The sequence below is a fragment of the Mastomys coucha genome, unplaced genomic scaffold (genome assembly GCF_008632895.1).
Source record: "Mastomys coucha isolate ucsf_1 unplaced genomic scaffold, UCSF_Mcou_1 pScaffold5, whole genome shotgun sequence".
In the NCBI taxonomy this organism is placed as follows: Eukaryota; Metazoa; Chordata; class Mammalia; order Rodentia; family Muridae; genus Mastomys; species Mastomys coucha.
The window spans coordinates 100,675,304-100,699,437 of NW_022196911.1; the positions used below are offsets into that span (position 1 = coordinate 100,675,304).

Genomic DNA, 24,134 nt, shown 5'->3' on the forward strand with positions numbered 1-24,134 from the left:
AAAAAAAAAAAAAAGAAAAAGAAAAAAAGAAAATTATAAACTTGTAGCAACAGGTTCTTTTCTTTTACCAAGTGGGTCTTAGGGATCAAACCCAAGAGTACCAGGCTTGTTGGCAAGTGCCTTTATATGTTAGATCACCACACCAGCCCCATTTTAAGAATGAAATATGAATGTTTTGCTTACATGTATGTTTGTGTACCATACATGCATGCAAGTGCACAGGTTGGAAAAGAATATCAACCACATCCTTTGGAACTGGAGTTACAGATGATGTGTGTGCTAGTAACTGAACCCAAATCCTTTAAAAGAGCAGCCAGTGTTCTTAACTGCAGTGCAGTCTCTCTCACAAACACAATTATATATATATTTATATTACAATACATATAATATATAATTATATACCTATATACTTATATATATTTATAGGTATATATATATCCATCTCTCTCTCTCTCACATACACATGCATGCACACACACACACATACATACATCTCATCTCATCCATTAATACCTTTTTTTTTGCGGGGAGTGGCTGGTTTCAAGACAGGGTTTCTCTGCATAGCCTTGGCTGTCCGGGAACTCACTCTGTAGACCAGGCTGCCCTCAAACTCAGAAATCTGCCTGTCTCTGCCTCCCAAATAATGTGATTAAAGGCATGAGCCACCACCACCCAGTTATCTGTATCTTTTAAAAGAAAGAGACAGGGCCCAGCTGGCCTAGAATTTGCTCTGTAGACCAGGCTGGTCACAAACTCAGAGATCTACCTACCTCTGCCTCCTTACTGCTGTAATTAAAAGTATGCATTACCACACCAAGACTTTTTTACACTGAAAGTAAATAAACCTTATTAGTAGGCTAAACAATGTTTCTACATTAAAATGGATGGACTAAAAACCAATTGTTCTTCTCAAACACCAAATACTAAACTGCATTCAAGAAAAAAAGAATCACTTTTATTACAAGTGATAAGGTTTCCTGGGAGGCATGCACACCCTCATGGCAGGACCTGCGGCAGTCAGAAGTCGGCTTGCGGGCTGGGTTCTCTTACCTCATACACCAGGGGATCAAACTCTGGTTGCTACATTTGGTAGTGTTTGGCAGCAAGTGTGCTGACCAGCTAAAACCTCTCTGCTAGCCCCATTATGTGGAATTATCTAATACACAACATAGTGTGAATATCTTTTAACCTCAATGGTACTTTTTGTCTTCTTTTCATTAAAAAAAGTTGATTTTTAAGATTTCAACATTAAAATCTTTGGGGAGAGAGAGAGCGAGAGAGCAAGAGAGGGTGCGAGTGCGAGCAAGCACGGGCGCTCAAGTTTCTACATAGCCCTGGTTATTCTAGAACTATGTAGACCAGATTGACTTTGAACTTACAAGAAATCCACCAGCCTCTGTTTTCCAAGTGCTAGGATTAAAGGCATGTACCATTACATGCCAAGCAAAATTTCTGGATTTTTAAATAATCGAGTAATAAATAGCTAATTCAATTATCCTTTATAAGGCTTGGTCTGGTGCTGCTTGTATTCAAATGCCAAATTCTGTACCCCAAGATCTGGTTGCTCCAAGATGAGCAGATCCTAAGGTATACTAGCTTTTGTTGTGTAAACCTTGCCCCCAAAATTCCCACTGACTGGTTAATAAAGATGCTTACAGCCTGGGCTGGGTAGAAGAGAAGGGGCGGAGCCGAAGGAGGAGAAGAAAGAAGATGCCATGGATCATGAGTATATGGTGATGAGAGCTGCCCTGTTGGAGTAGAAGTAGCCCAAGGGGCAACATGGCAAGTGATACCTTGAGATTAACGAGAAGTAGACAAAATAGCATAGAGAGTTGCTATCTGCCCAGCTCTAGTGCCTTAAGGCTTATTATAAATATAAAGATTATTGAGTATTTTATTTGGGAACTAAATGACCTACAGTGGGGTAGAAACCCCCAAATAATATTTACCACAACAACCCTTAAATAAAGTTAGTTGCTAGACAAATAGCATAGCTACTTACATGATAATTTTATGAAACTTACCTGTAACCTCTATATACAATCTATAAACAAAACACACACATATGGAGCCCTGCTGTGGTGGTGCACACCTTTAATCCCAGCACTTGGGAGGGAGACGTAGGTGGATATCTGAGTTTGAGGTTAGCCTGGTCTACAGAGTAAATTCCAGGACAGTCAGGGCTACAGAGAAACTCTGTCTACAAAAACAACAACCTCAACTTCAAGAAGACCAAGAGAAAACAAAAACAATCAAAAAAACCCAACACATATATGGGACTAAATATCTGTCCAGACACTTATTTTATCTGTAGATGAATACATTTGCCAGAATTTAATCTGTAGTTCCACCTGCCACCAGATCTGGAATATGGTCAGATGACTTAGTTTTAATGGTAGTGAAACTTTGGTATGTCCTTTACTTCGAGTGGTAGAGATGGGCAGTTATTCTCCAATGATCTCAAAAGGATACCATATATCAACTATCCTTGTGAACTGTCATGTTTCTAGGCTTATTTAAATTGCCTAACCATGAAAGCCAAGTCAGAGGAAATGAGACTAAGGATCACTTTGGAAGCTGGAAAGAATTAGTTACAATTTAAACTTCCCTTAAATTGCATTATTATGTAGCTCAGCTGGTTTTGTTTGACAGTCCCAGGAACTGAACCCAAAGCCACATATATGCTAGGCAAGTGCTTCAGCACTGCGCTGTATCCCTGTGTAAGAGTAATTATCTAGCTTTTATGAAGCTCAGGGTTAAAGATCTCCACCACCAAAAAAAGAATTGTTATTTATCACCATTATAATGAAATCTCTCCATGACCAAATTAACACCTTCATCGCTGGGGCAAACATTTCAACTGTTTCTCAAGAGAGAGAAGGAAGTTAAGGGTTTAATGTTAGAAGAATTTTACCTAAAAGTCACTGAAAGTCTAACCAAACTAGATAAGTAGATTTCAGTACTTACTTGCTGAGGTCAACACAACATTTTGCAAGCAGGTATTTGCACTGTGGGGTGGTACAACTGTGTCTTTTCAAGAGTCTATATGCTTTGTAAGCCTTTCCTGAGCGGTAGTAACAGGTTGCCAGTAAAAACAAGGCTTCTTCTGAATGTACTACAACATCAAAGAGAAAGAAGAGAAGGTCAATTAGAGCTACTATGCAGTTTGCCAATAAACAAGTTAAGCAACAAAAAAATTTAGCATATCATTGCCATTTAATTCAAAACAATTAATTCAAATTTGAATTACAGAGAAATCAATTGTTGATAGAACAGGTAAGGTTGGTGGTCCACATCTGTAATCTCAGAATTCATTGGGCTGAAGGAAAAAAATCACTTCAAGTTCCAGACCAGTCAGGATATACCAAAAAAAAAGAAAGAAAAAAGCCAGTTTGCCAGTTCCTGATCACCTCTCTATTACAAGAACTAGGGTATTATTATGAAGACAATTACATTGTCTATAAATATGTAAGAAATGCAAACACATATACACATACCTCTACCCTCAAACAGACTATTAGGAAAGCATCTTTTTTTGTGGGGGGGGGGGAGAGGAATTTCGAGACAGGGTTTCTCTGTGTAGCCCTGGCTGTCCTGGAACTCACTCTGTAGACCAGGCTGGCCTCGAACTCAGAAATCCACCTGTCTCTGCCTCCAGAGTGCTGGGATTAAAGGCTTGCATCACCATTGCCTGGCAAAAGCATCTTATTTTAGATAATATTTTTTTAACAGACCACTTAGGAAGACAGAAGTTAAATTTACTATAAAGGGAAAATGAACCTCATTTCTGTGGTGAAAAATACTTCTACATTAAAATGGGCAAATTAAAATAATATTGTTCTTGTCTAACACCAAATACTAAGACAAAACAAAAGTTTAGGGTCTGGGAGATGACTCTGTTGGTAATGATGCCAAGTCTGAGTACCTGAAATAAGTCCCTGGACCCCACAGGGAAGAAGAAGAGAAACAACTCAAGTTATTTTCTGACATCCATACAGGTCATAGCACATGGCTAGCTAGCCTTTTAAAAAGAAAACAAAACAAAACAAAAAAACGGTAAAAATATTTTGTGGAGAAAAAAAAAAAAAAAGGCAAGACAGGCATGGTGGCTCTTGTTCCTCATCCCAGAACTTGGGAGACTGCTGAAGACTGAGACTGTTGAGAGTCTAAGGCCAGTGTGAGATAGAGAAAACTTGTCTCAAAACAAAAACAAAACAGTTGGGAGATAAGTCAGTAAAGTGCTTGCCTTCTTCTTAGGACCCTATGAAAAAGCTGGCACATGCTTATAATTCCAGTACAGAGGAGGTGGAGGGAGAATTCTGGGGCTCAGTAGTAAGACAGCCTAGCCTACTTCACAGATTTCAGGCTACTGACAAATCATCTCAAAAAGAAAAGTAAAAGGTGCCAGAAGGAAAAAATACCCAAGGTTGCCCTATGTTGTCTATCAGCCATACGCAACCACACACACACACACACACACACACACACACACACACACACACACACACACTCTCTCTCTCTCTTTCTCTCTCTCTCTCCCTTTCTCCTTCCCTCCCTCTCTCCCTCTCTCTCTCTCTTTCTCTCTCTCATATTCACTCACTCACACAGAGGGTTTGGAGAGATAGCTGAGCAATTAAGAACATATGGTGATATTAAAGATTGGAGTTCAGATTTCAAACCCATTTGGGGAGGCTCCAACTCTTACTTAACTCCAGGGGATCTGATGCCTTTGGTCTTTGAGGACACTATTTTCAAGAAGTATTCATACACACATATATACACATAATTAAAAATAAGAAAAAAGTTAAAGCCAAAGAATGAAAAAAGAGGGCTGGAGAGATGGCTCAGGGGTTAAGAGCACTGACTGCTCTTCTAGAGATCCTGAGCTCAAATCCCAGCAACCACATGGTGGCTCACAACCATCTGTAATGAGATCTGACATCTCTTCTGGTGTGTCTGAAGACAGCTATAGTATACTTATTTATAATAATAATCTTTGGGCTGGAGTGAGTGGGATATATACATAAAATAAATTAATTAAAAAAGAATAAAAAAAGAACCCTGCTAGTCACAAAAAAAATGATGGAATTCCATTTATTTTACTCATTTCTGGTTCTATACAAATGAACAGATCACAAACCTTCTGCATATAGTCGTTCTGCGAGGAAAACTGCATCTCGGTAGGCATAGTGGTTTAGTGCTTGCCATATAGCAGCCTGTAAGTAGAGAAGCACATAAATATACACATAGTAACTTCTGGCACTGTCTTGAACATAATACTCAAGTTATTACGCCTAATTTATTTATTTGTACTATTTCTTCATTTATTTACTTTTGTATGTGTGTGTGAGTGCGGGAAGAGGTCACAGGTAGCTTCTCGCCTATCATGTGGGCCCAAGGGAACTGACTCAGGTAACTTGCTCAGCAGCAAGTTTGTTAACCTGCTGAGGCATCTTGCCTGCTCTGGTCACCCTCATCTCTCCCTCTGGCTTTTTCTGTATCTTACGTATGTGTGCAGACAGCTGCAGAGGCTGGGGCGGGACAGATCCCCTGGAGGTGGTTATGAGAGTCCTGCTGAAAGTGCTGGGAACCAAGCCTGGGTCCTCTATGAGAGAAGCGAGTGTTCTTATCAAGTGAGCCATTTTTCCAGCCCAATTTCACTAATTTAAGTGATAAAACAGCAACAATCAGAGTGAATCCAGTGTGCTACATAAAATTTCTCACTGTTTGCTTCCAATATACCTGCATTTACTCTTAATCCCTGCATGAATCCAATCTTCTACACTTCTTCTTCTTCTTTTTTTCTCCCTAGACAGGGTTTCTCTGTGTAGCCCTGGCTGTCCTGGAACTCACTCTGTAGACCAGGCTGGCCTCGAACTCAGAAATCCACCTGCCTCTGCCTTCCAAGTGCTGGAATTAAAGGCATGTGCCACCACCGCCCAGCCTTCTACACTTCTTTATATACCCTTTCTTCACCAAGAAGTTGCTCATCCCAAAACCTAGTTTAAAATAACTCGATCTATACTAACTTCCTAGCCCATTCATCCTTCTATTCCTCACACTCCTTTTTCTGAGACAGATTTTAGATTTTAAGTTTTTACTAATTTTGTAAGAAAAAAATGCATTTATTTAATTAATTAACTAATTTATTTTTTAAATAGGAGGTCTGAGAAGACAGTGCATCTATGCCAGGGAGAGTTAGCCTCTTCTCATCCCCTCATACACACAAACATACATACACACACACGCATACATGCATATGTGTGTGTATACACGTTTGAATGTTTATTTCTCTGCCAGCAGTTAAACATGACTATTTTAAAACATTTTCATACAGATCAATTCAATAATGCTCAATCTCATGGAAAGGAATATTTAAATTACAGATTATCACACCACACTAACGGGACTCATTAGGGCTAGAGGGTCTTTTACTGTTTGGGAAATAAAGATGAGATGAGGAAAAAGATTCATAAGGCCACTAAATGAAAGGTTAGAAAGTTTTGTTGGATTACTCTAGGATTCTGCCACATTTAAAGCCATTTTAAAAAGTACCAAATATATGCTGTGCAGGAACATCTAGAACGCTCATAAAATGTCCCACCATATTTGCTGCTAATTTATCCACATGCTATTAGCCACAGGCTCTATTCCTTCTTAGATAATTTGCCTGTAATAGATAGCAACATACTTATCTACTCAGAGCACAACAGTGATACTGTGTGAATATTTTTTTCTGATTCCCCGTTCTCCTCACCCCCACCCCCAGATTCTGGTAAGACTCACTATTGCTCATCTCTAGCCCCAGATTCTGCGAAGAGTCACTAGTGCTCATCTCTAGCCCCGATTCTGCGAAGACTCACTAGTGCTCATCTCTAGCCCACTCCTCCTTCCACTCCTTTTGTTGAGACAGGGTCTTCTTATAAGACACACTGATATAGTTCACAGAAACCTACTGTGTGTGTGTGTAAAGTAGACTCTTAATAAATAATTGCAGAATTGGTTTAAATGATTAAAAGGGCAAAGTTACCAACCAAAGGAGTTCCTTTTTAAAAAACCTGTTTCTTAGATTTACTTAAGTGCTGGGTGTTTCACTTGCATGCATGTCTGTATTCCATATGCATGCTTGGTGTTCAAGTCAGTCAGTGTAGGTTTTTGGATCCCTTGGAGTTTCAGATGATTGTGAGCTAGTTGCCCTGTGGGTGTTGGGAACAGAACCTAGTTCTCTGCAAGAACAAGAGTTCCTCTCCAGCCTTGAAAATTCCTTTCTCTTTTGTATTTTGAAGACAATTGTATTAAGAGTGTCTTCAAAACACACAATTGCTAAGAACAGAGGAGAAATGGCTTTTAATCATACCAAATCACAGGTGCTGGCTAAGTGCCCAAGTTAACAGCTGCACCAGAGACTGGTGCAGTGAACCTAAACAATTTACAGAACAGCTAATAAACAAAGAGAGGTTAGGGCCAGAGGACAGGCCTTTGATTCTAGCACTCAGGAGACAGAGGCAGGAAGATCTCTGAGAGTTCCAAGCCAGTCTGGTCTACAGAGTAAATTCTAGGCCAGCCAGAAATAGAAAGACTCTGACTCAAATAAAATAAAACACAAACTTTAGTCCATAACAGAATTTTCATTCCTTAAAAAACTTTCCCTTAAAGTTTCCACATAATTGTTTCTGAGCCAAGCTACTAGTTCAGACCATAAAAAAGAAAAATAACCTCCCCAAAGACAACTCATTGTACAGACCTTAACAGTATTTTCAGCTTGACAAAAGTAAGGTAATATGACACAACAGATATATAATGTGTATATGTATACATTGTCTCATCCAATTTATTATTATTCTAAAAAAAGCCTCCTCTTGGAATTTTACTTGGCTTTATTACTAGTTTTAACTAAAATCCATTGAGGAATAGGATGAATTTGCTTTCTAGCTTATGCTTGGTTTTTTGAGACAGTCTCTTACATCTCAAGCTGGTTATAAACTTACTGCTCAGGAGCTGGCGAGGTGGCTCAGCGTGTAAGAGCACTAACTGCTCTTCTGACGGTCCTGAGTTCAAATCCCAGCAACCACGTGGTGGCTCACAACCACCCGTAATGAGATCTGATGCCCTCTTCTGGTGTGTCTGAGGACAGCAACAGTGTACTTATTAAATAAATAAATCTTTAAAAAAAAAGTTAACAACTTACTGCTCAGCTTAGGATGAACTTTAGATCCTTCTGTCTGCACCCTAAGTGTGAGATTATAAACACATACCATCACTGTGTCACACAGTGCTAAGGCTGAACCAAGGACCAAGCTGAACCAAGTGCACGCTAGACAAGCCCTCTACCAACTAAGCAATATCCTCAGCCCTCAAAGTTCACAGATGCCAATGATTGATGTAGGGTACCTTCCTCAATCACTCTCTACCTTAGTTTTTTGAGACAGGATTTCTCAGTCTGGAAGTCACTGATCCAGCTAGGATTGGTCAGCAAACCAGAGGGATCAATCATATTTTCTTTCTCAGCACTGGGATTACAGATGTGTGCTGCCACATTCGACTTTTTACATAGATGCTAGAAATCACACTCAAGTTCTCAGGTTTGGGTGGGGAGCACCTTATCAAGTCATTTCTCTAACTTAAAAGTTCACTTAAAAGAAAAATAAAAATTAGATTAATTTTATGTGTATGAGTGTTTTGCTTAAATATACATATGTGTACCACATGTGTGCCTAGTACCCAGGGAAGTCAAAAGGCGGCACTGGATCCCTAAAACTGGAAGATACAGAAGGTTGTGAGTCATCATATGGTGCTGGGAATCAAACCCAGGTCCTCTATAAAGCAACGAATGTTCTTAACCCCAAACCGTCTCTCCATCCCCCAGAGCTCAATTTCTAATTATGCAAAATAATAGCTTTCACTATGTCAATTTTGTATATGTGTATAATTTTGATCATATTCTTGCCCATAATTTTTACTTTTGTTCCTTGTCCAGGAACCAGTCATTTCTGAGAAGTCATGAGAGATGAAGTCAAGCATACAAGACTATGGAGGACAGTGTCCCCGGTCATCTTGTAGTCTTCCTACCCAAAAGCTGTGCTGTAATCATCCTGTTGCAGCATTACCTTCTTTAAACACACTATCAACCCTGGGAACACAAGAGTCAAGGACTTGGGTTCAAATCCCTGAACCAGCTGTGTCTTGGACATGTAACTTAATGACTCTTGCAGGAAGACAGTCTAGTTGTTTATATTTTATACAGTGCTCAATGTGTTTCTTCATTTAAAAGAAGAGTCAAGGGGCTGGAGAGATGGCTCAGGGGTTAAGAGCACTGACTGCTCTTCCAAAGGTCCTGAGTTCAAATCCCAGCAACCACATGGTGGCTCACAACCATCCGTAATGAGATCTGATGCCCTCTTCTGGAGTGTCTGAAGACAGCTACAGTGTACTTACTTATAATATTAAATAAATGTTTAAAAAAAAAATCTAACAAGAGTTAAGTCAGCCTTCAGGCCAATAGTGGCGTGATCTTTACACACCTGCAAGACAGTCCAGGACTTTCTGGTCTTGGGTGTCACATGTATCTTCATACTACTCGGCTCACTTACTGTACTTACTTTTACAAAACATCATCCATCCACTGAATGTGGCGACACACCTATCGTGTGGGCTACACGATCCTGATTCCATATAAAATAAGGTAGCTACGGCTCAGCAGGTAACAGCCCTTGCTCTAAGGCTGTCAACCTGAGCTGGAGGAAACAAGAACACTCTTTCCTTCACCCTCTTTCTCTCTAACTACACAGCCACTGTTATCTAGCCTACATGGAAGTAAGGAGGCAAAAGCATCCCTTGGAGAAAAGATGGCCTAGTCAGCAAACAATGATGACACACTGGATTTCTCTCTGCAGAAGAACAAATTAGACTTATATCTTTCACCTGCATAAAAATCAATGTAAAGTGGATCAAAGACCTTAACTTAAAACCTAAAACTTCAGAAGAAAATACAGAGAATACCATTAAATATACTAGGGTAGGTAAGAGCTCTTTTGTTGTTGTTGTTGTTTGAGATAAGGTTTCTCTGTGTAGTACTGGCTGTCTTGGAACTCTATAGACTAGGAACTCACAGAGATCCGCCTGTCTCTGTCTCCCGAGAGCCACTGCTGGCTGGCAAGACCTTTTTTTTTTTTTGGTTTTCTGAGACAGGGTTTCTCTGTGTAGCCCTGGCTATCCTGAAACTCACTCTGTAGACCAGGCTGGCCTCGAACTCAGAAATCAGCCTGCCTCTGCCTCCCAAGTGCTGGGATTAGACGCGTGCGCCACCATTGCCCGGCTTGGCAAGACCTTTTTAAGTAGAATACCAACGGCACAGGAACTGAAAACAAGTGTCGACACATGGGTTGATTCTACATTTTCAACTACACGAAAATTCACGTTTCTATATAGCAAAGGAAACAATCAGTATCGTTAACAGCTCAAAGTATAAGAGAAAATCCTTACCAGTTCCACTTCGGCTGAGGAGTTAATATCCAATATGTAAATACCATAAACTACTGATTAATAAATGGGCTAATGAACTGAACAGACAGTTTTTGAAAGTCAGAATGACTGTCATCAACAAATCTTTGACAACAAATGTCAGAGGCATATGGAGAGAAAGAAACCTCTATTTACTGTTGGTGGACTGCAATTTAATATAGCCATTGTAGACTCAGCTCCTCACTCCTGGCCTAGATCCAGGGAACGTCATACTCTACTGCAGTGTCTGCACTCTGTGTTTATTATTGTTGTTTTATCCCATATAAAGAAATTACTCTTATTTATAATAGCCAGAAGCTAGAAAGAACCCAGATGTTCTTCAACAGAGGAATGGATACAGAAAATGTGGTACATTTACACAATGGAATACTACTCAGCTATTAAAAATTATGAATTTATAAAATTCTTATGCAAATGGGTGGAATTAGAAAATATCCTGAGTAAGGTAATCCAGTCATAAAAGAACACACATGGTATACATTCACTGATAAGTGGATATTAGCCCAAAAGCTCGGAAGGTACAATTCATAGACCACATGAAGCTCAAGAAGGAAGACCAAAATGTGGGTACTTCGGTCCTTCTTAGAGAGGGGAACACCCTCATAGAAGTAGGGGGAGGGGAGTGAGATGGGGGCCTCCGAAAAGGGGAGAAACCGGGAAAGGGGATAACATTTGAAATGTAAATAAAGAAAATATCCCCCCCAATCCAATTAAAAAAAAAAGATAACAACATGACTACATGAACAATACATGAAAAATAATACCAGTAGTTGACATGCCAGTGTGGATGTAAAAATACCACAAGTTCTCACTCTTAGATGAAGTGCTACAGGGCCATATTTACCAAAATTAATTTAACATATTTGTAAATAAAAATGAAATTCTTTTTACTGTAAAAAGAAAAAAGAAATTACTGGAACAAACCTAGTTTTCCACCAACAGATGAACAGATAATAAAAATTTGGTATATATAGAATTTTATAGTTGTTATATATAAAAATGGAATACTATTTCATTCTAAAAAAATAAAGTTAAAAAAACCTGCAGGAAAATAGATGGACCTAAGTTCTATACTAAAATATTGGTATTTATTTACCTAACATAGTAAAATATATGATACTGAGCTCATACAAACTCAGAAAAAACATATTTTCTGTCATATATAAAATCTAGTCAATAATAAATGTATGCATATAAATAAGTGTCCATGTAAGTACAATATTACATGAAGAAATGAACAAAAAGCCAAAATATAAGGAGAGGAGGAGGGACTGAATATGGGCATGTTTTTCTATTTTCTAATTGGGCATGTTTTTCTATTTTCTAATTCTGTCATGAAGGTTCAGGTTTTGGTGGTAGATAATGTATAAAATATATCAAACAATAGTAAAATATAATGTGATAACTGCAGATGTTCTCTTTAGAAAACTTTATTGTTTGGATTATATAACAATCTGCCAAAATGTCACTCAGAAAACAACAGGACAAGGGAAGTTCATTTTAACTTGACTCAGCAGTTATTTCTTGAATGTTCTCTATATAGAGGATGATCTTTATATCTAAATCCAGGCAGATAAAGATGATTCCTCTGATATTCATCAGATGACCAAGTCATTTCTGAGCCTTAATCACATGAGCTAAATAGAACCAGGCTGATATGGGGCAAATAAGATCTTGTCCCCAAAATAAATTAAGGCCGGGCGGTGGTGGTGCACGCCTTTAATCCCGGCACTTGGGAGGCAGAGGCAGGTGGATTTCTGAGTTCGAGGCCAGCCTGGTCTACAGAGTGAGTTCCAGGACAGCCAGGGCTACACAGAGAAACCCTGTCTCAAAAAAACCAAAAAACCAAAAAACCAAAAAAAAAAAAAAGGAAATTAAGGAGGAGGAGGAAGAGAGGGAGAAGAAAAAATATAACAAGCTTTGCTCAGAACACCAGTTCCTCATATAAGCACCAGCAAAGAGATAGGCAGTCCTAAACATGCTGTTATTTCTCAATGTCTGAGTGACATGCATCTCACTGGGGTGATGGGATGTGAAATGGACAGTTCTCATCACTACAGATTAGTAGCTGATGATGAACACAGAACTAAACCCAGCACCCTGTCCAACAGATGGTGTAAGCCTCCCCAAACACAGCACCCAGGGCACCAGTTCTACAGATTAAAGCCAGATGGGTGACAAATTGCTAAAGCAAAGTTAGGAAGCCAAACAGCAGCATTCTTTCCTTCTTCTATCCAACAAAATGCTTAGGAGACATTCCACTGAGGAAACAAATGATTTAGTCCTGGGCTGTATTCATTGAAAAGATAAACCAAGAGCATAAAGCTGCAACTTCTTACTTGCTATGTGTTCTTTGTGTGCATTGTATAATGTACTCATGTGTGTAAGGAGGCCAGAGGTTGATGTTAGCTATGTTCCTCAGTTGCTGTTCACTTTTTTAGCTGTACACTACTGTATGCACATTTGTATGGATATGTGTGCACAACTGTGCAGAGGCCAGAGAAGGATATCTGGTGTAATCCTCTGTTCTGCCTTATCTCTTGAGACAGGGCCTCTCTGATTAAACTGACCTCCCCCCAACCCTTTTTTCTTTCAGCTAGGCAGCTTAGCCGTACCTGGCTTTTTGCATGTTTGCCAGAGATCCAATCTCAGGTCCTCACACTTACGTAGCAATTCATTTCCTGACTGAGTTCATCTCCCTGGTCCCACCATCTACTCTGATTACTAAAGTGTTTTTGGGGTGGGGATAGGGTATTGGCCTTGTTTTTCAAACCTGAGATAAACTTTACTAAGTAGAGTTTCCGGAAAAGAAAGTAAGTATAGGTTAGGTGGAAATTCTCACAGCTACCCTGAGAACAGATGGAGGAAAGGCTGTGTCTTTTATGTTAAGCATGGACTAGAAAGAGGAAACTTACTAAAAAAAAAAGAAAAGAAAAAGGGAGCTGGAGAGGTGGCTCAGTAGTTAAAAGTGCTTGCTTCTCTTTCTCCTGAGAAACTAAGTTTAGTTAGCGCACACACAAGGGGCAGCTCACAAGTTCCTGTCACTCCAATTCCAGGTGGTCCAATACCTTCTCCTGGCCTCCAAGGGCACCTGCAAACATGTCGGGGCATGTGCATATATAAACATACAAACGCTGGGCAGTGGTGGCGCACGCCTTTAATCCCAGCATTTGGGAGCCAGAGGCAGTCGGATTTCTGAGTTCCAGGCCAGCAAGGTCTACAGAGTGAGTTCCAGAACAGCCAGGGCTACACAGAGAAACCCTGTCTTGAAAAATAAAAACAAGGGGACTGAAGAGATGGCTCAGCAGTTAAGAACACTGACTGTTCTTCCAGAGGTCCTGAGTTCAAATCCCAGCACCCACGTGGTGGCTCACAACCATCTGTAATGGGATCCAATGCCCTCTTCTGGTGTGTCTGAGGACAGCAACAGTGTACCCATATACATAAAATAAATAATTCCTTTTAAAAAAGAAAAACAAAAAAGAAAAACAAAAACAAAACAACACACAAACATCTTAACAAGAGGCCTTGCCAAGAATAAAAGTAGGTGGGCTAGGAAACTAAGGAAGAAAGACCTGAAATCGAGGCTTTAGTTGTTTGGTTTTTTTTGTTTGTTTGTTTGTTTTGTAGATAGGGTTTCTCTGTATAGCCCTGGCTGTTCTGGAACTCACTCTGTAGACCAGGCTGGCCTCGAACTCAGAAATCCGCCTGTCTCTGGCTCCCAAGTGCTGGGATTAAAAGCGTGTGCCACCACCGCCACCGGCTGGCTGTATAAGAGTCCTGCAGCACAAACTTGCCTCAGAGTTGTGTGGAGTAGAGAATGCCTTTCAACTCCTTTTCCTGCTTCTGCCTCTCCAAGCACCAGGATTACAGGCTTGTATTATCACAGCTTGCTGAAATAGAATTTTATTTGTGTATTTTAAGACAGGGTCTCGCTGAGCAGTGGTACGCACACCTTTAATCCCAGCACTTGGGAGGCAGAGGCAGGCGGATTTCTGAGTTCAAGGCCAGCCTAGTCTACAGAGTGAGTTCCAGGACAACCAGAACTACACAGAGAAATCCTGTCTCCAAAAACCAAAAAAAGAAAAAAACCCACAGGGTCTCTCTAAGTAGCTTAAGCTGGCCTTAAATTTAAGGTCCTGTTTCTATTTTCCAAGTCCTGGGATTCCAAGATTGCACCATCACACCCAGTTCAAGTATTTTAAATGTAAACTGTACTCAGGTTTAATTTGGACTGCTATAAATTGTTTGGTTTTGCATTTGACAAAAAAAAAAAAAAAAAAAAAAAAAAAAAAAAAAGGTAAGAAAAGGTATGAAAAAGGAAGAAACAGAGGGAGGGGAAAAGAACCCTAACAGAAAATGTCACTGTAGAATTTCTACTTCTGCAACTCTAGCTTCTCTAGCTTTCACTCATTGAATTGGTTTTTGTTTGTTTGTTTTTTTTGTTTTTTTTTTAATTTCTGCTTTTGAGACATGGTCTCATTTTGCCCAGTTTGATCTCAAACTTACAACATAGCTGAGGCAGGCCTTGAATTCTTGATCCTTTTGCCTCTACCTCCCAGTGATGGGATTACAGGTGTTCTGTAGCCATACCTCCCTCTGATTCTTAGGTCCTACCAGTTCTTTATCTAGGTGGTTTCCTGACCCCACATTTAGCCATGACTGGTGGGAGGCATTTTTGGCTATCACAAATGGTAGAGACATCTGGTAAATAAACACTCCTTCAGACTCACATGACCCACTCCACCTTTTCCAAAAAAAGTCAATCCTGCCAAACTTAAAAAAACACCATCCACATTACCATTGGCTGGGTCATCCTCCTCGTTGACGTATATAACTCTTGTCTTTTCTTCCTCACCACTACAATCAGATTAATATTCCCGACCCGCTGCTTTCACTACATAATTCAATTAAAAATCTCTTGCAGATAGAGTAGTGACACTTCAGAGGCAGAGACAAGAAGATAGAAAGTTAGAGGCCATCCTGGGCTACAAAGAGGGCACAAAGTCAGCCCAGAATTCATTATTAAGACACTAAATCTAAACCCCACCTTATCACGCAGAAAAACATTTTTTATTTTTCTGAAGGGTTAGTTTTAGTTTTTAGGAGTTAATGAGTTTTGTTTTTTGAGAAAGGGTCCCACCATGAAGCTCTGGATAGCCTGAACTCACTAAGTAGACTAGGCTGACCTTGAACTAATAAGAGATCCACCTGCTTGGGCCTCCCAAGTACTAAGATTAAAGGTGTGTGCCACCACACCAATCCTAGAGGAACTTACCCTCACTCCTTGCCAATGTTTGAACAGTTCTACTTTTCAAGTTATTTCTTGAATTCCTACCTCTAAAATCTTTATCTACTTCTTTCCCATCCCACATAGATGCCTTCTGCCCAAAGCAGTGCTTTGGCCTACCTCATTATACATCTCACACATACTCTTTGAATCTGTCTTAGATGCTTTTTGGGGACATGTAATCTCAAGCCAAAAGTACTTTGTACTATTTTATCAAACTCTAAAATTACTATATGATTTTGTTTTGTTTTTTCGAGATAGGACTTTATGTATCCTTATTCGAGGCTGACCTTCCTGCCTCTACTTCCCAAGTGTAGGGGTTTCAGATGCGGGTTACCAAGCCAGATTTTTGCATATTAAAATCATTTTCAAAAGTTTTGTTTCTATCCAATACTTATGTGAAGCTTTACTTGCAAAAATAATTGTTATAGTTTTATCAGTTGATGTATCTATATAAAATGCCTCTTAAAAGCAACATCAGGGCTGGTGAAATGGCTCAGGTAGTAAAGAACTTGCCACCAAGATTCATAGAAACAGATATGTACACTCAATAACTAAGTAAATATTAGACAAAACATCATACAAACAAAAATGCCACCTATTTTATTAACTAAACTTTTACAGGCACCCAAATTAGTAATGTGGCACATGCTTTTAATCCCAGCCAGGACTACACAGTGAGACCAAGCCACAAAATCAATGTTTGCCTTGTAATATGCAAGATTTTTGGTAGAGTCAAATACAAAGTAATAGTTTCTCTATAAGAGCTGATGGGGAAGGGGCTTATATTTAAATTTGTTTGGTACATTAATTCCACTGGTTATTCCATGTAAAAACTTTAAAGGAAGAAGAAGAAACAAACATTTGACCATTATTTATTTCTGCCCACTTTTTCCTATACCTAGAAACACCAGGAATAAAGCAAAGAAATTTTCAACACTATTTTTATCCACAATACTTGGAATAATACTGTTTTAAAAAACAACTATCATAATATCTCTTATTTCTTGCCCATTTTCAACAGCATTCCTGGTCAAAGTTGCTGCTTATTTGTTGTCATTTTTGTTTTTTGTTGTTTTGGGTTTTTTTGAGGCAGGGTCTCAAGCAGCCCACATTGGCCTTAAACTTGCCACATAGCTGAGGATGACCTTGAACTCCAGATCCTCTTGCCTCCTCGCTATACTATAAATTATAATCTCAATCCTTACGTTCTCAGACCCTAAAACTTCTCACCATTATCCTAAAATCCAGTGGACCTAATATGGAGGAAAAGAAAGTAAATTTTACTCTTTAGTCTTAAATGATATTAAGTGTGATATTGCTAACAATAAAGAAAAAAAAGGAAACATGTTGATTCTACCTAGCATAAGCAGTATTTTGATTCTCTCATGCTTTTATATAGATTAAAATTACTAAACAGTGGTTTACATGCTATCATTACAACTACCATAACATTTTAGAAGTCTTTTTGGTCAGGAAATGCAAAAGAATCATTAAGATCAAACTACAATATGAAAGAAGAAGAAACATCTGAATAACCTCTTATCTGTTTAATTTCATGGTAAGGGCTCAAAAGGGCCTTACAAGGGTCTCTACACTAAGAAGAGAATCTGGAAAGAAATGCAGTTTTGGAAGCTCAGAAGTTATAATCCTGAGTTATAGTAATTCAAATACTAATAGCTGTCAGCATGTAAACAGCTGGAAACAAGGCCAAACTAGGAAAAACGGTATTTTATGCTTCGATGAGAAATTAGGGTAATGCTAGACTGACGAATTAGAAGCATTTACTATTTGTTGCCACAGACTTACCTAAGGGGATTCACAGTTTCTAAAATCGGTTTGCTTTATAACTTCAAAATGAACTTCATGGCTTAATGACAGTAATTAATGGAGGCCAATTCTTTCGATCATGTCAAAGATCATACATCATGTCAAAGAGGATGAAAATCTCCCAAACCTGGGCCATCACTAACCACCAACGGACAAAAGGTTCAGTTCCTTCAGATGTGGCAGGGGGGAAAATGACTTGGCACTGTATCACACACTTAAAAACCCAATAGGGTTTCTTCAATGACAACAGCGCCGTGTACGTCAACGCATACCCCGGTGTGGTTTCAAGAATGGACGGATACCGAAATGGATGGGAAAGCAATTATGGTCTCTAATTTCCTAAGCACCTTCTAAACCTGCACGATAAAATGCCTCTTGACGCCCAACCGAGGTAGTGAAAATCCAGACCTGCCCTTTCGCCCACTCCCCTGCTTGGGTGTTTGCAGCACAGGGCCTGAGAAGGGGAGAGTTCCCTTCTCAGATCGTCATTGTCCGGTGGGAAATCCACAGAACGACAACTACCATGGACCAGAAAAGTGCTACCAAAACAAAAAAACTAGTATCAAAAAGAAGGATGATAAGGATTTTACCTTCTTCCCTCGACCCTCTCACGTAAAACAAACCAAGAAAATACCAACAAACTTGCCCCACTAGTGTTAAATCCCACCAGCTCGGTTCCAAAGCGCTTCTGTGCCGGTCCCCGGGGCTCCATCTGAGCCCCCAGTCTCCCACCGCAGGCAGGGCCCGCGACTAACAGGGGGAGGAGGATGGCCGGACGCCAGTACCGACGGAAAACGAGTGATTCCCGCCGAAGCCTGCTCGCACAGGGGGCGAGGAGTAAAGCGGGAACCCGGCTAACCTCGGCTGAGGCCGCGGGTAAGGCCTCTGAACCGACGAGAGACAGGCAGGGCTCGCCAAAAGGGAGGCGGGAGAAGCCGGGCCTAGGCCGCAGCAGGCCGCGAACTCGCTTCTCGCTTTGCGACCCAGGCACGGCGCCAGGCCTGGGAGCAGGGGCTAGCATTACCTGGACAGGTTCCTGCAGCACCGTCATCCTTGAGGCTCAGACCCACTTTCTGCAGTGCCTCAGGCCCCCCCCGTAGCGGCTCCAGCCCGGCCAGCCCCGGCTCATTTAAACTCACCAGCGACCGTTACCGGGGGATGGGGGAGGCCGAGTGGTTGCCGAGTTCCTCCGAGCGAGACACGGAAATATCCGAAGTAGAGAGAGAGAAACGAGAGCAAGACGGAAAAGCCCGAAACATGTCGGAAACAGCCGAGGTGAGTCGGCGGAGGCGGAGCCTGCGGCCGGAAATTATCGAGTGCTACCGGAAACTGTTGGGTTGGACCCAATAGGAAGTGTCTCTTCTCAGCCACGCCTTCGCCCAATCAGCCACCCTAACTGGGCCACGCCCAAAGAGCAACCGGTAGGATGGGCATGGAGGGAGGGGACCCGCAGACCCGCGTTACGTGACGGAGCCCAGGTCTGGCTTTGCCCCTCCGCCGTTCTGCTTTGTGGTGTATGATAGCTACAGCGAAGGATAAAATACTAGTTTTGGCTTTAATAAAGTCTTTTGAGTTTAGATCATTATCTACTCTTGGACTTCCTACTCAGGCCTCTAGGAAATTCTAGGAACATTGGGAACAGTGCCATTCCCCAAATACACAGGATTCCTGTAGTCAGAGATTATGGTCTGTTTTCAAAGAAAAACGACTAGGTTGAGTGCTTGTCTAGGATTCATGAAGCTCTGAGGTGGATCGTCAGTACCACCTAAACCTGGCATGTGTCGACATTACACGCCTGCCTTGGCTGGTGGACACAGAAGGATCTGAGGTACAAGATAAATAACAACTAGATAGCAAATTCGAGGCAAGCCAGGAGTACATGACACCATAGCTTATAAAAGAAAAAACAAAATCAGTGTAACTGAGAACTATATTATGTGCTACCTGTTATAGATGATGTAAAACTTTAGAGAAGAGGGAAGTAAATACAGATTAAAATTATGGATGTAGCTGTTGACACAGAGGGTTTAGCTTTCTGCTTTTTTGTCACATCCTCAAACCATGGAACTACTAAAAACTATTGCGTTTCCTCAGACAAGGGAAACTCTTGAAAGTTAGTTTTCTGTTTGGACTACTCTAAGCTAGTCGTGAAACTTGAAATTTCCTTTTTCCCCTTGACACTGAGGATTGAACCTTTCAATTCTGTGCATGCTAAGCAAGTGGTCTACCATCCAAATGTATTCCCCCATCTTGTCCCTCCCCCTTTTTTTTTTTAAAGTTTTGGAAACACAGTCTTACCTAAGTTGCTCAGGCTGTCTTTGAGCTTTTTAAATCCTGCCTTAGCCTCTCCGACTACTGCTGGTGCCAGGCCTAGGTCTGGAATCCTTCAGACTCAATTCCCCGCCCATTCCTCATTCCCACCAAGTTAGCATGGGCCCCTCTCATCTTTTGGCTGATGCTAGAGAGAATTCTTTTCATGGTTGCCATCATCTTCTTCCTTCCCTTCTGATAGATCTTTATCCTTTTCCACCAGCCATCCCCAGACACTGCCTACATACCCGAAGCCCCATGAAGGAAGGTGCTAAGGCAATTTTCAGCTGCTCCATGCCCTGTTCTTTAGTAGGATTGTGTTGGGTGAATTAGAGTAGGCACAAACATCTGTGCTGACCTATATAACAGTCTCTAGCTGTTTAAAGTTCAGTGTAAATCAAATGAAATTCTTCAGATAGTCTTGTCACATTCCAAAGACCTGTGTGGCCAGAGATGACTATGTTAGAGAGTCACACAGACGTAGAATGTTTGCTCCTAAGTTCTTGTTCTTAGCTGGGCCTCTCAGTTCTCCTCCACAAAACCTTTCTCCTCACACAATGGTTGCTCATTAGGTAGTAGCCTATCCTAGCTTCACTTGGTAGCTGTTAAGCAAGGTCGGGACAATAGAAGTTGTGAGGCCCCGTCAAGCCTAGGTATATAACTCAAACCCATTGTTTCTTCCTTTCTTTCTTTCATTTTTAAGATTTATTTATTTATTTATTATATGTTAGTACACTGTAGCTGTCTTCAGACACACAGAAGAGGGCATCAGATCTCATTACAGATACTTGTGAGCCACCACAACTGGTTCCTGGAATTTGAACTCAGGACCTTCAGAAGAGCAGTCAGTGCTCTTAACCACTGAGCCATCTCGCCAGGCCCCGATTTTTCAGGGTTTCTCTGTGTAGCCCTGGCTGTCCTGGAACTCACTCTGTAGACCAGGCTGGCCTCGAACTCAGAAATCCACCTGCCTCTGGCTCCCAAGTGCTGGGATTAAAGGCGTGCGCCACCACTGCCCGGCCAGCCCCACCCCCCCACCCCGATTCTTAATGATCAGTTTAAGACACAGGACCAGCCTGGATTCCCTAGGATGAAAATAAGCTCCATCTCTTGATGAGGAAGTGGTGAGGTGACCCTGTAAAAGATCTGTGCTATGAGAGGGATTGCTGGGTCATCTTTGATCTTTTGCCCTGACACCCTTGAGCTGAAGACCAGACCCCAGAGCTTTGCAAAAGCTAGGCAAGCACTACCATGGAGACACACCCTCAGCTGGGGCCATCCTTGGACTTAGTCTGCCAAGTCAGGTGTAAGATGAAAGGGTGTGGGGCTAGAGAGATGTCTCAGCGGGTAAGAGCACTGCTGCTATTCCTAAGGACCTGAGTTCAAATCCCAGCAACCACACAGTGGCTCACAACCACTGGTAAAGAGATCTGACGCCCTCTTCTGGTGTGTCTGAAGATAGCTACATACAGTGTGTTTGTTTGTTTGTTTGTTTATTTATTTGTTTGTTTATTTTTGGTTTTTCAAGACAAGGTTTCTCAGTTTAATCCTGGCTGTCCTGGAACTCAACTCTGTAGACCAGGCTGGCCTTGAACTCAGAAATCCACCTGCCTCTGCCTCCCAAGTGCTGGGATTAAAGGCATGCACCACCACTGCCCAGCGTTTATAATAATAAATAAATCTTTGGGCCAGAGCGAGTGGGGTCTACTGGAGGTATCGGGTCTGACCAGAGTGAGCAGAGGTCCTAAAAGTCAATTCTCAATAACCAATGAAGGCTCACAACTATCAGTACAGCTACAGTATGTACTCGTATACATAAAATAAATAAATCTTTAAAAAAGAAAGAATGAAAGCAACCTTGTCTTGAAAAGCCAAACCAAAACAATATTAGAAAATTTTAAAAAGATGAGAATGTGTGTTAGTGAGAATGGGAAAAAAGGGATGGATGCGAGACAAGATAGTCAAAGTTTGAGCCTGTGAGCTGAGCAGCACTGTAGACACAGCCTGATAACTTAGAATGCAGTGGGACGATGGATCAGCCATCTTCTATGTTGCTCTGACAGAGTAACCGACAAATCACCTTAATAAAAAGGGTTTCTAAGTGTGGTCTCACACACCTTTCATCCCAGCACTTGAGAGACGCAGGTGCATCTTTGTGTGTTTGAAGCCGCCCTGGTCTACATAGTGAGACCCAGGCCAGCCAGGTAACCCTGTCTCACAAAGGAGAGAGGGTTATTTTGGCTGGCATTTGAGTGTACAGTCTGTTCTAGTGGTGACTGGTCACATTACACCTGCAGTGAGGGAGCAGAGGGAGGGAGGCTGCTGCTCAGCTCTCTGGCTCATTTTTATTCAGTCTGGGACCCCACCCCACAGAGTCTTGCAGCCCACATTTAGAGTGGTTTTCTTACCTCAATGAACCCAATCTAGAAACTCCCTCATAGACATTGAGAATGCTCTTTTTTTGTTGTGGCTGGTCATTTAAATCCTGTCATCTTGACATCACTGTTTATTAATTACTTGGATACCTTTATTGAAACAGTCCAAAGCTGTGTTAAAACAATCCAGAGCTGTGTTTACATTCTATAGTAACCACACAACACTATTAACACCGCATTTGTGGTCATTGTACACCCTGAGCTCTTTGATTACATAGGGTGTGTCAACTCAAGTCTTGACTTGTTCAGCGGAGTTTTGTAAACCTAAAGTGGGATTACCAGAGGACAGTCTTTGATCTTTGGCGTCACTGTGGATTTTGAGCTTAGGATCTAATTTTCCCAAAGCTCCTGCCCCATAGAAAAAGACATTTCAAACTAGAGAGCTAGTTCAGTCTGTAAGTGCTTGCCTCACAAGTGGGAGGACCTGAGTTCAATCCCTAGAGCTCATGGGGAAAAGACCTTATGTAGTGGCATGCAACTGCAATCTCAGAGCTGAGGCAGTAGAGACAGGCATATACCTGGGATTCATTGGCCAGCCTACTTGGCAAACTCCAAACCAATGTGAAAACCAAGGTGGAGCCAAGCATGGTGGTAACGCCTTTAATCCTAGCACCTGGGAGCCAGAGGGTTGTGGATCTCTATGAGTTCCAGGTCAGCGGCTTCTACAGAGCCCAGGTGCTGCAACAAAAGCAACAACAGCAAAAACAAACAAACAAGTCCCCCAAACAAATAAAAAGTCCCATCGAGGAGGATGGTGCTTGGAAATGACACTGGAAATCTCCACAGATGTGCCTGTACACACACACACACACACACACACACACACACACACACACACAGACACACACACACAGCATCTCTTCTGATTACTGTTTACCAGGTTAATAATTGTTTACCAGGTAATAATAATTACAATGGTTTTCTACTGAGCCACAGCAAGTCCACATGATTTGAGGTACTCTGGTGAGCACTTGTCCTTTTGGTTGTGAGTCCAGCCTTAAATGGCTGAGCCATCTCTTCAGCCTATCCGATGAGCTCTTTTAGAATGTTTTACTTATTTCTGTTCTTGGGTATGGTGGTTTTTTGCTTTTGTTTACTTGACACAAGCTACGGCTACCTGCGAAGGGAGAACCTCAGTTGGGGAATTGCTTCCCTCAGACTGGTTTGTGGCAAGTCTGTAGGATATATTCCTGATTGCTGACTGATGTGCGAGGGCCCAGCCCACTGTGGGCAATGCTGACCCTAGGCAAGTATGCCTGGGCTGAATAAAGAAGAAATAGCTGACTGAGTTCTGGGGGAGCAAGCCAGCAACCAGTGTTCCTCTGCAGTCTCTGCTTCAGTTCCTGCCTTGAGGTTTCTGCTGTGATTTCCCTCAGTGATGGACAGTTACCTGAAAGTGTAAGATGAAATAAAACCTTTTCTCTCCAAGTTGCTTTTTGTCATCATGTCTGTCACAGCAACAGAAACCAAACTAGAACACTAGTTGACCTATTCCCCATCTTGCAACTATTTGGGTACCCTGCTGTTATGCCACATGCTTATCTAGCAATCAGAGTTAGGTCACAATAAGAATTAGCTCCCAAGTGCAGACTATTTGTTTTAAAGTTTTTATTGTTATTTAAAAATATTTATATTTATGTATACATGCATCTTTTTGTATGAGTTTATGCTATATGTTTTGTGTGTGTGTGTACCCGAAGAGGCTAAAAATGGGCGTCTGGGAACTGGAGTTACATGCAGTTAGTTGT

The 24,134-nt window shown here is 41.2% G+C and overlaps 2 protein-coding genes across 8 annotated transcripts in view; one reads left to right on the top strand and one right to left on the bottom strand.

The window, feature by feature from the left end:
* Cdc27 (cell division cycle 27) overlaps window positions 1–18,835 on the bottom strand; it is a 47,804-nt gene extending 28,969 nt beyond the window's left edge. For 4 of the 6 annotated variants that reach the window (XM_031350792.1, XM_031350796.1, XM_031350794.1 and 1 more), the window contains exons 1-3: window positions 18,666–18,835; window positions 5,141–5,216; window positions 2,968–3,115 (exon numbers count right to left, since the gene is read on the bottom strand). In XM_031350792.1, the coding sequence (XP_031206652.1) occupies window positions 2,968–3,115; window positions 5,141–5,216; window positions 18,666–18,692 (251 nt within the window). In that variant the 5' untranslated portion in view covers window positions 18,693–18,835. Of the gene's footprint in view, window positions 1–2,967; window positions 3,116–5,140; window positions 5,217–18,665 lie in introns of those variants that run through there. The other 2 variants (XM_031350798.1, XM_031350797.1) reach the window with 1 other exon arrangement.
* Window positions 18,836–18,963: 128 nt separating this feature from the next.
* Window positions 18,964–24,134, top strand: part of Myl4 (myosin light chain 4) — a 36,369-nt gene continuing 31,198 nt past the window's right edge. The window contains exon 1 of one of the 2 annotated variants that reach the window (XM_031353633.1): window positions 18,964–19,062. The gene's annotated coding sequence lies outside the window, so the exon portion shown is untranslated. Of the gene's footprint in view, window positions 19,063–19,100; window positions 19,120–24,134 lie in introns of those variants that run through there. The other variant, XM_031353634.1, reaches the window with a different exon arrangement.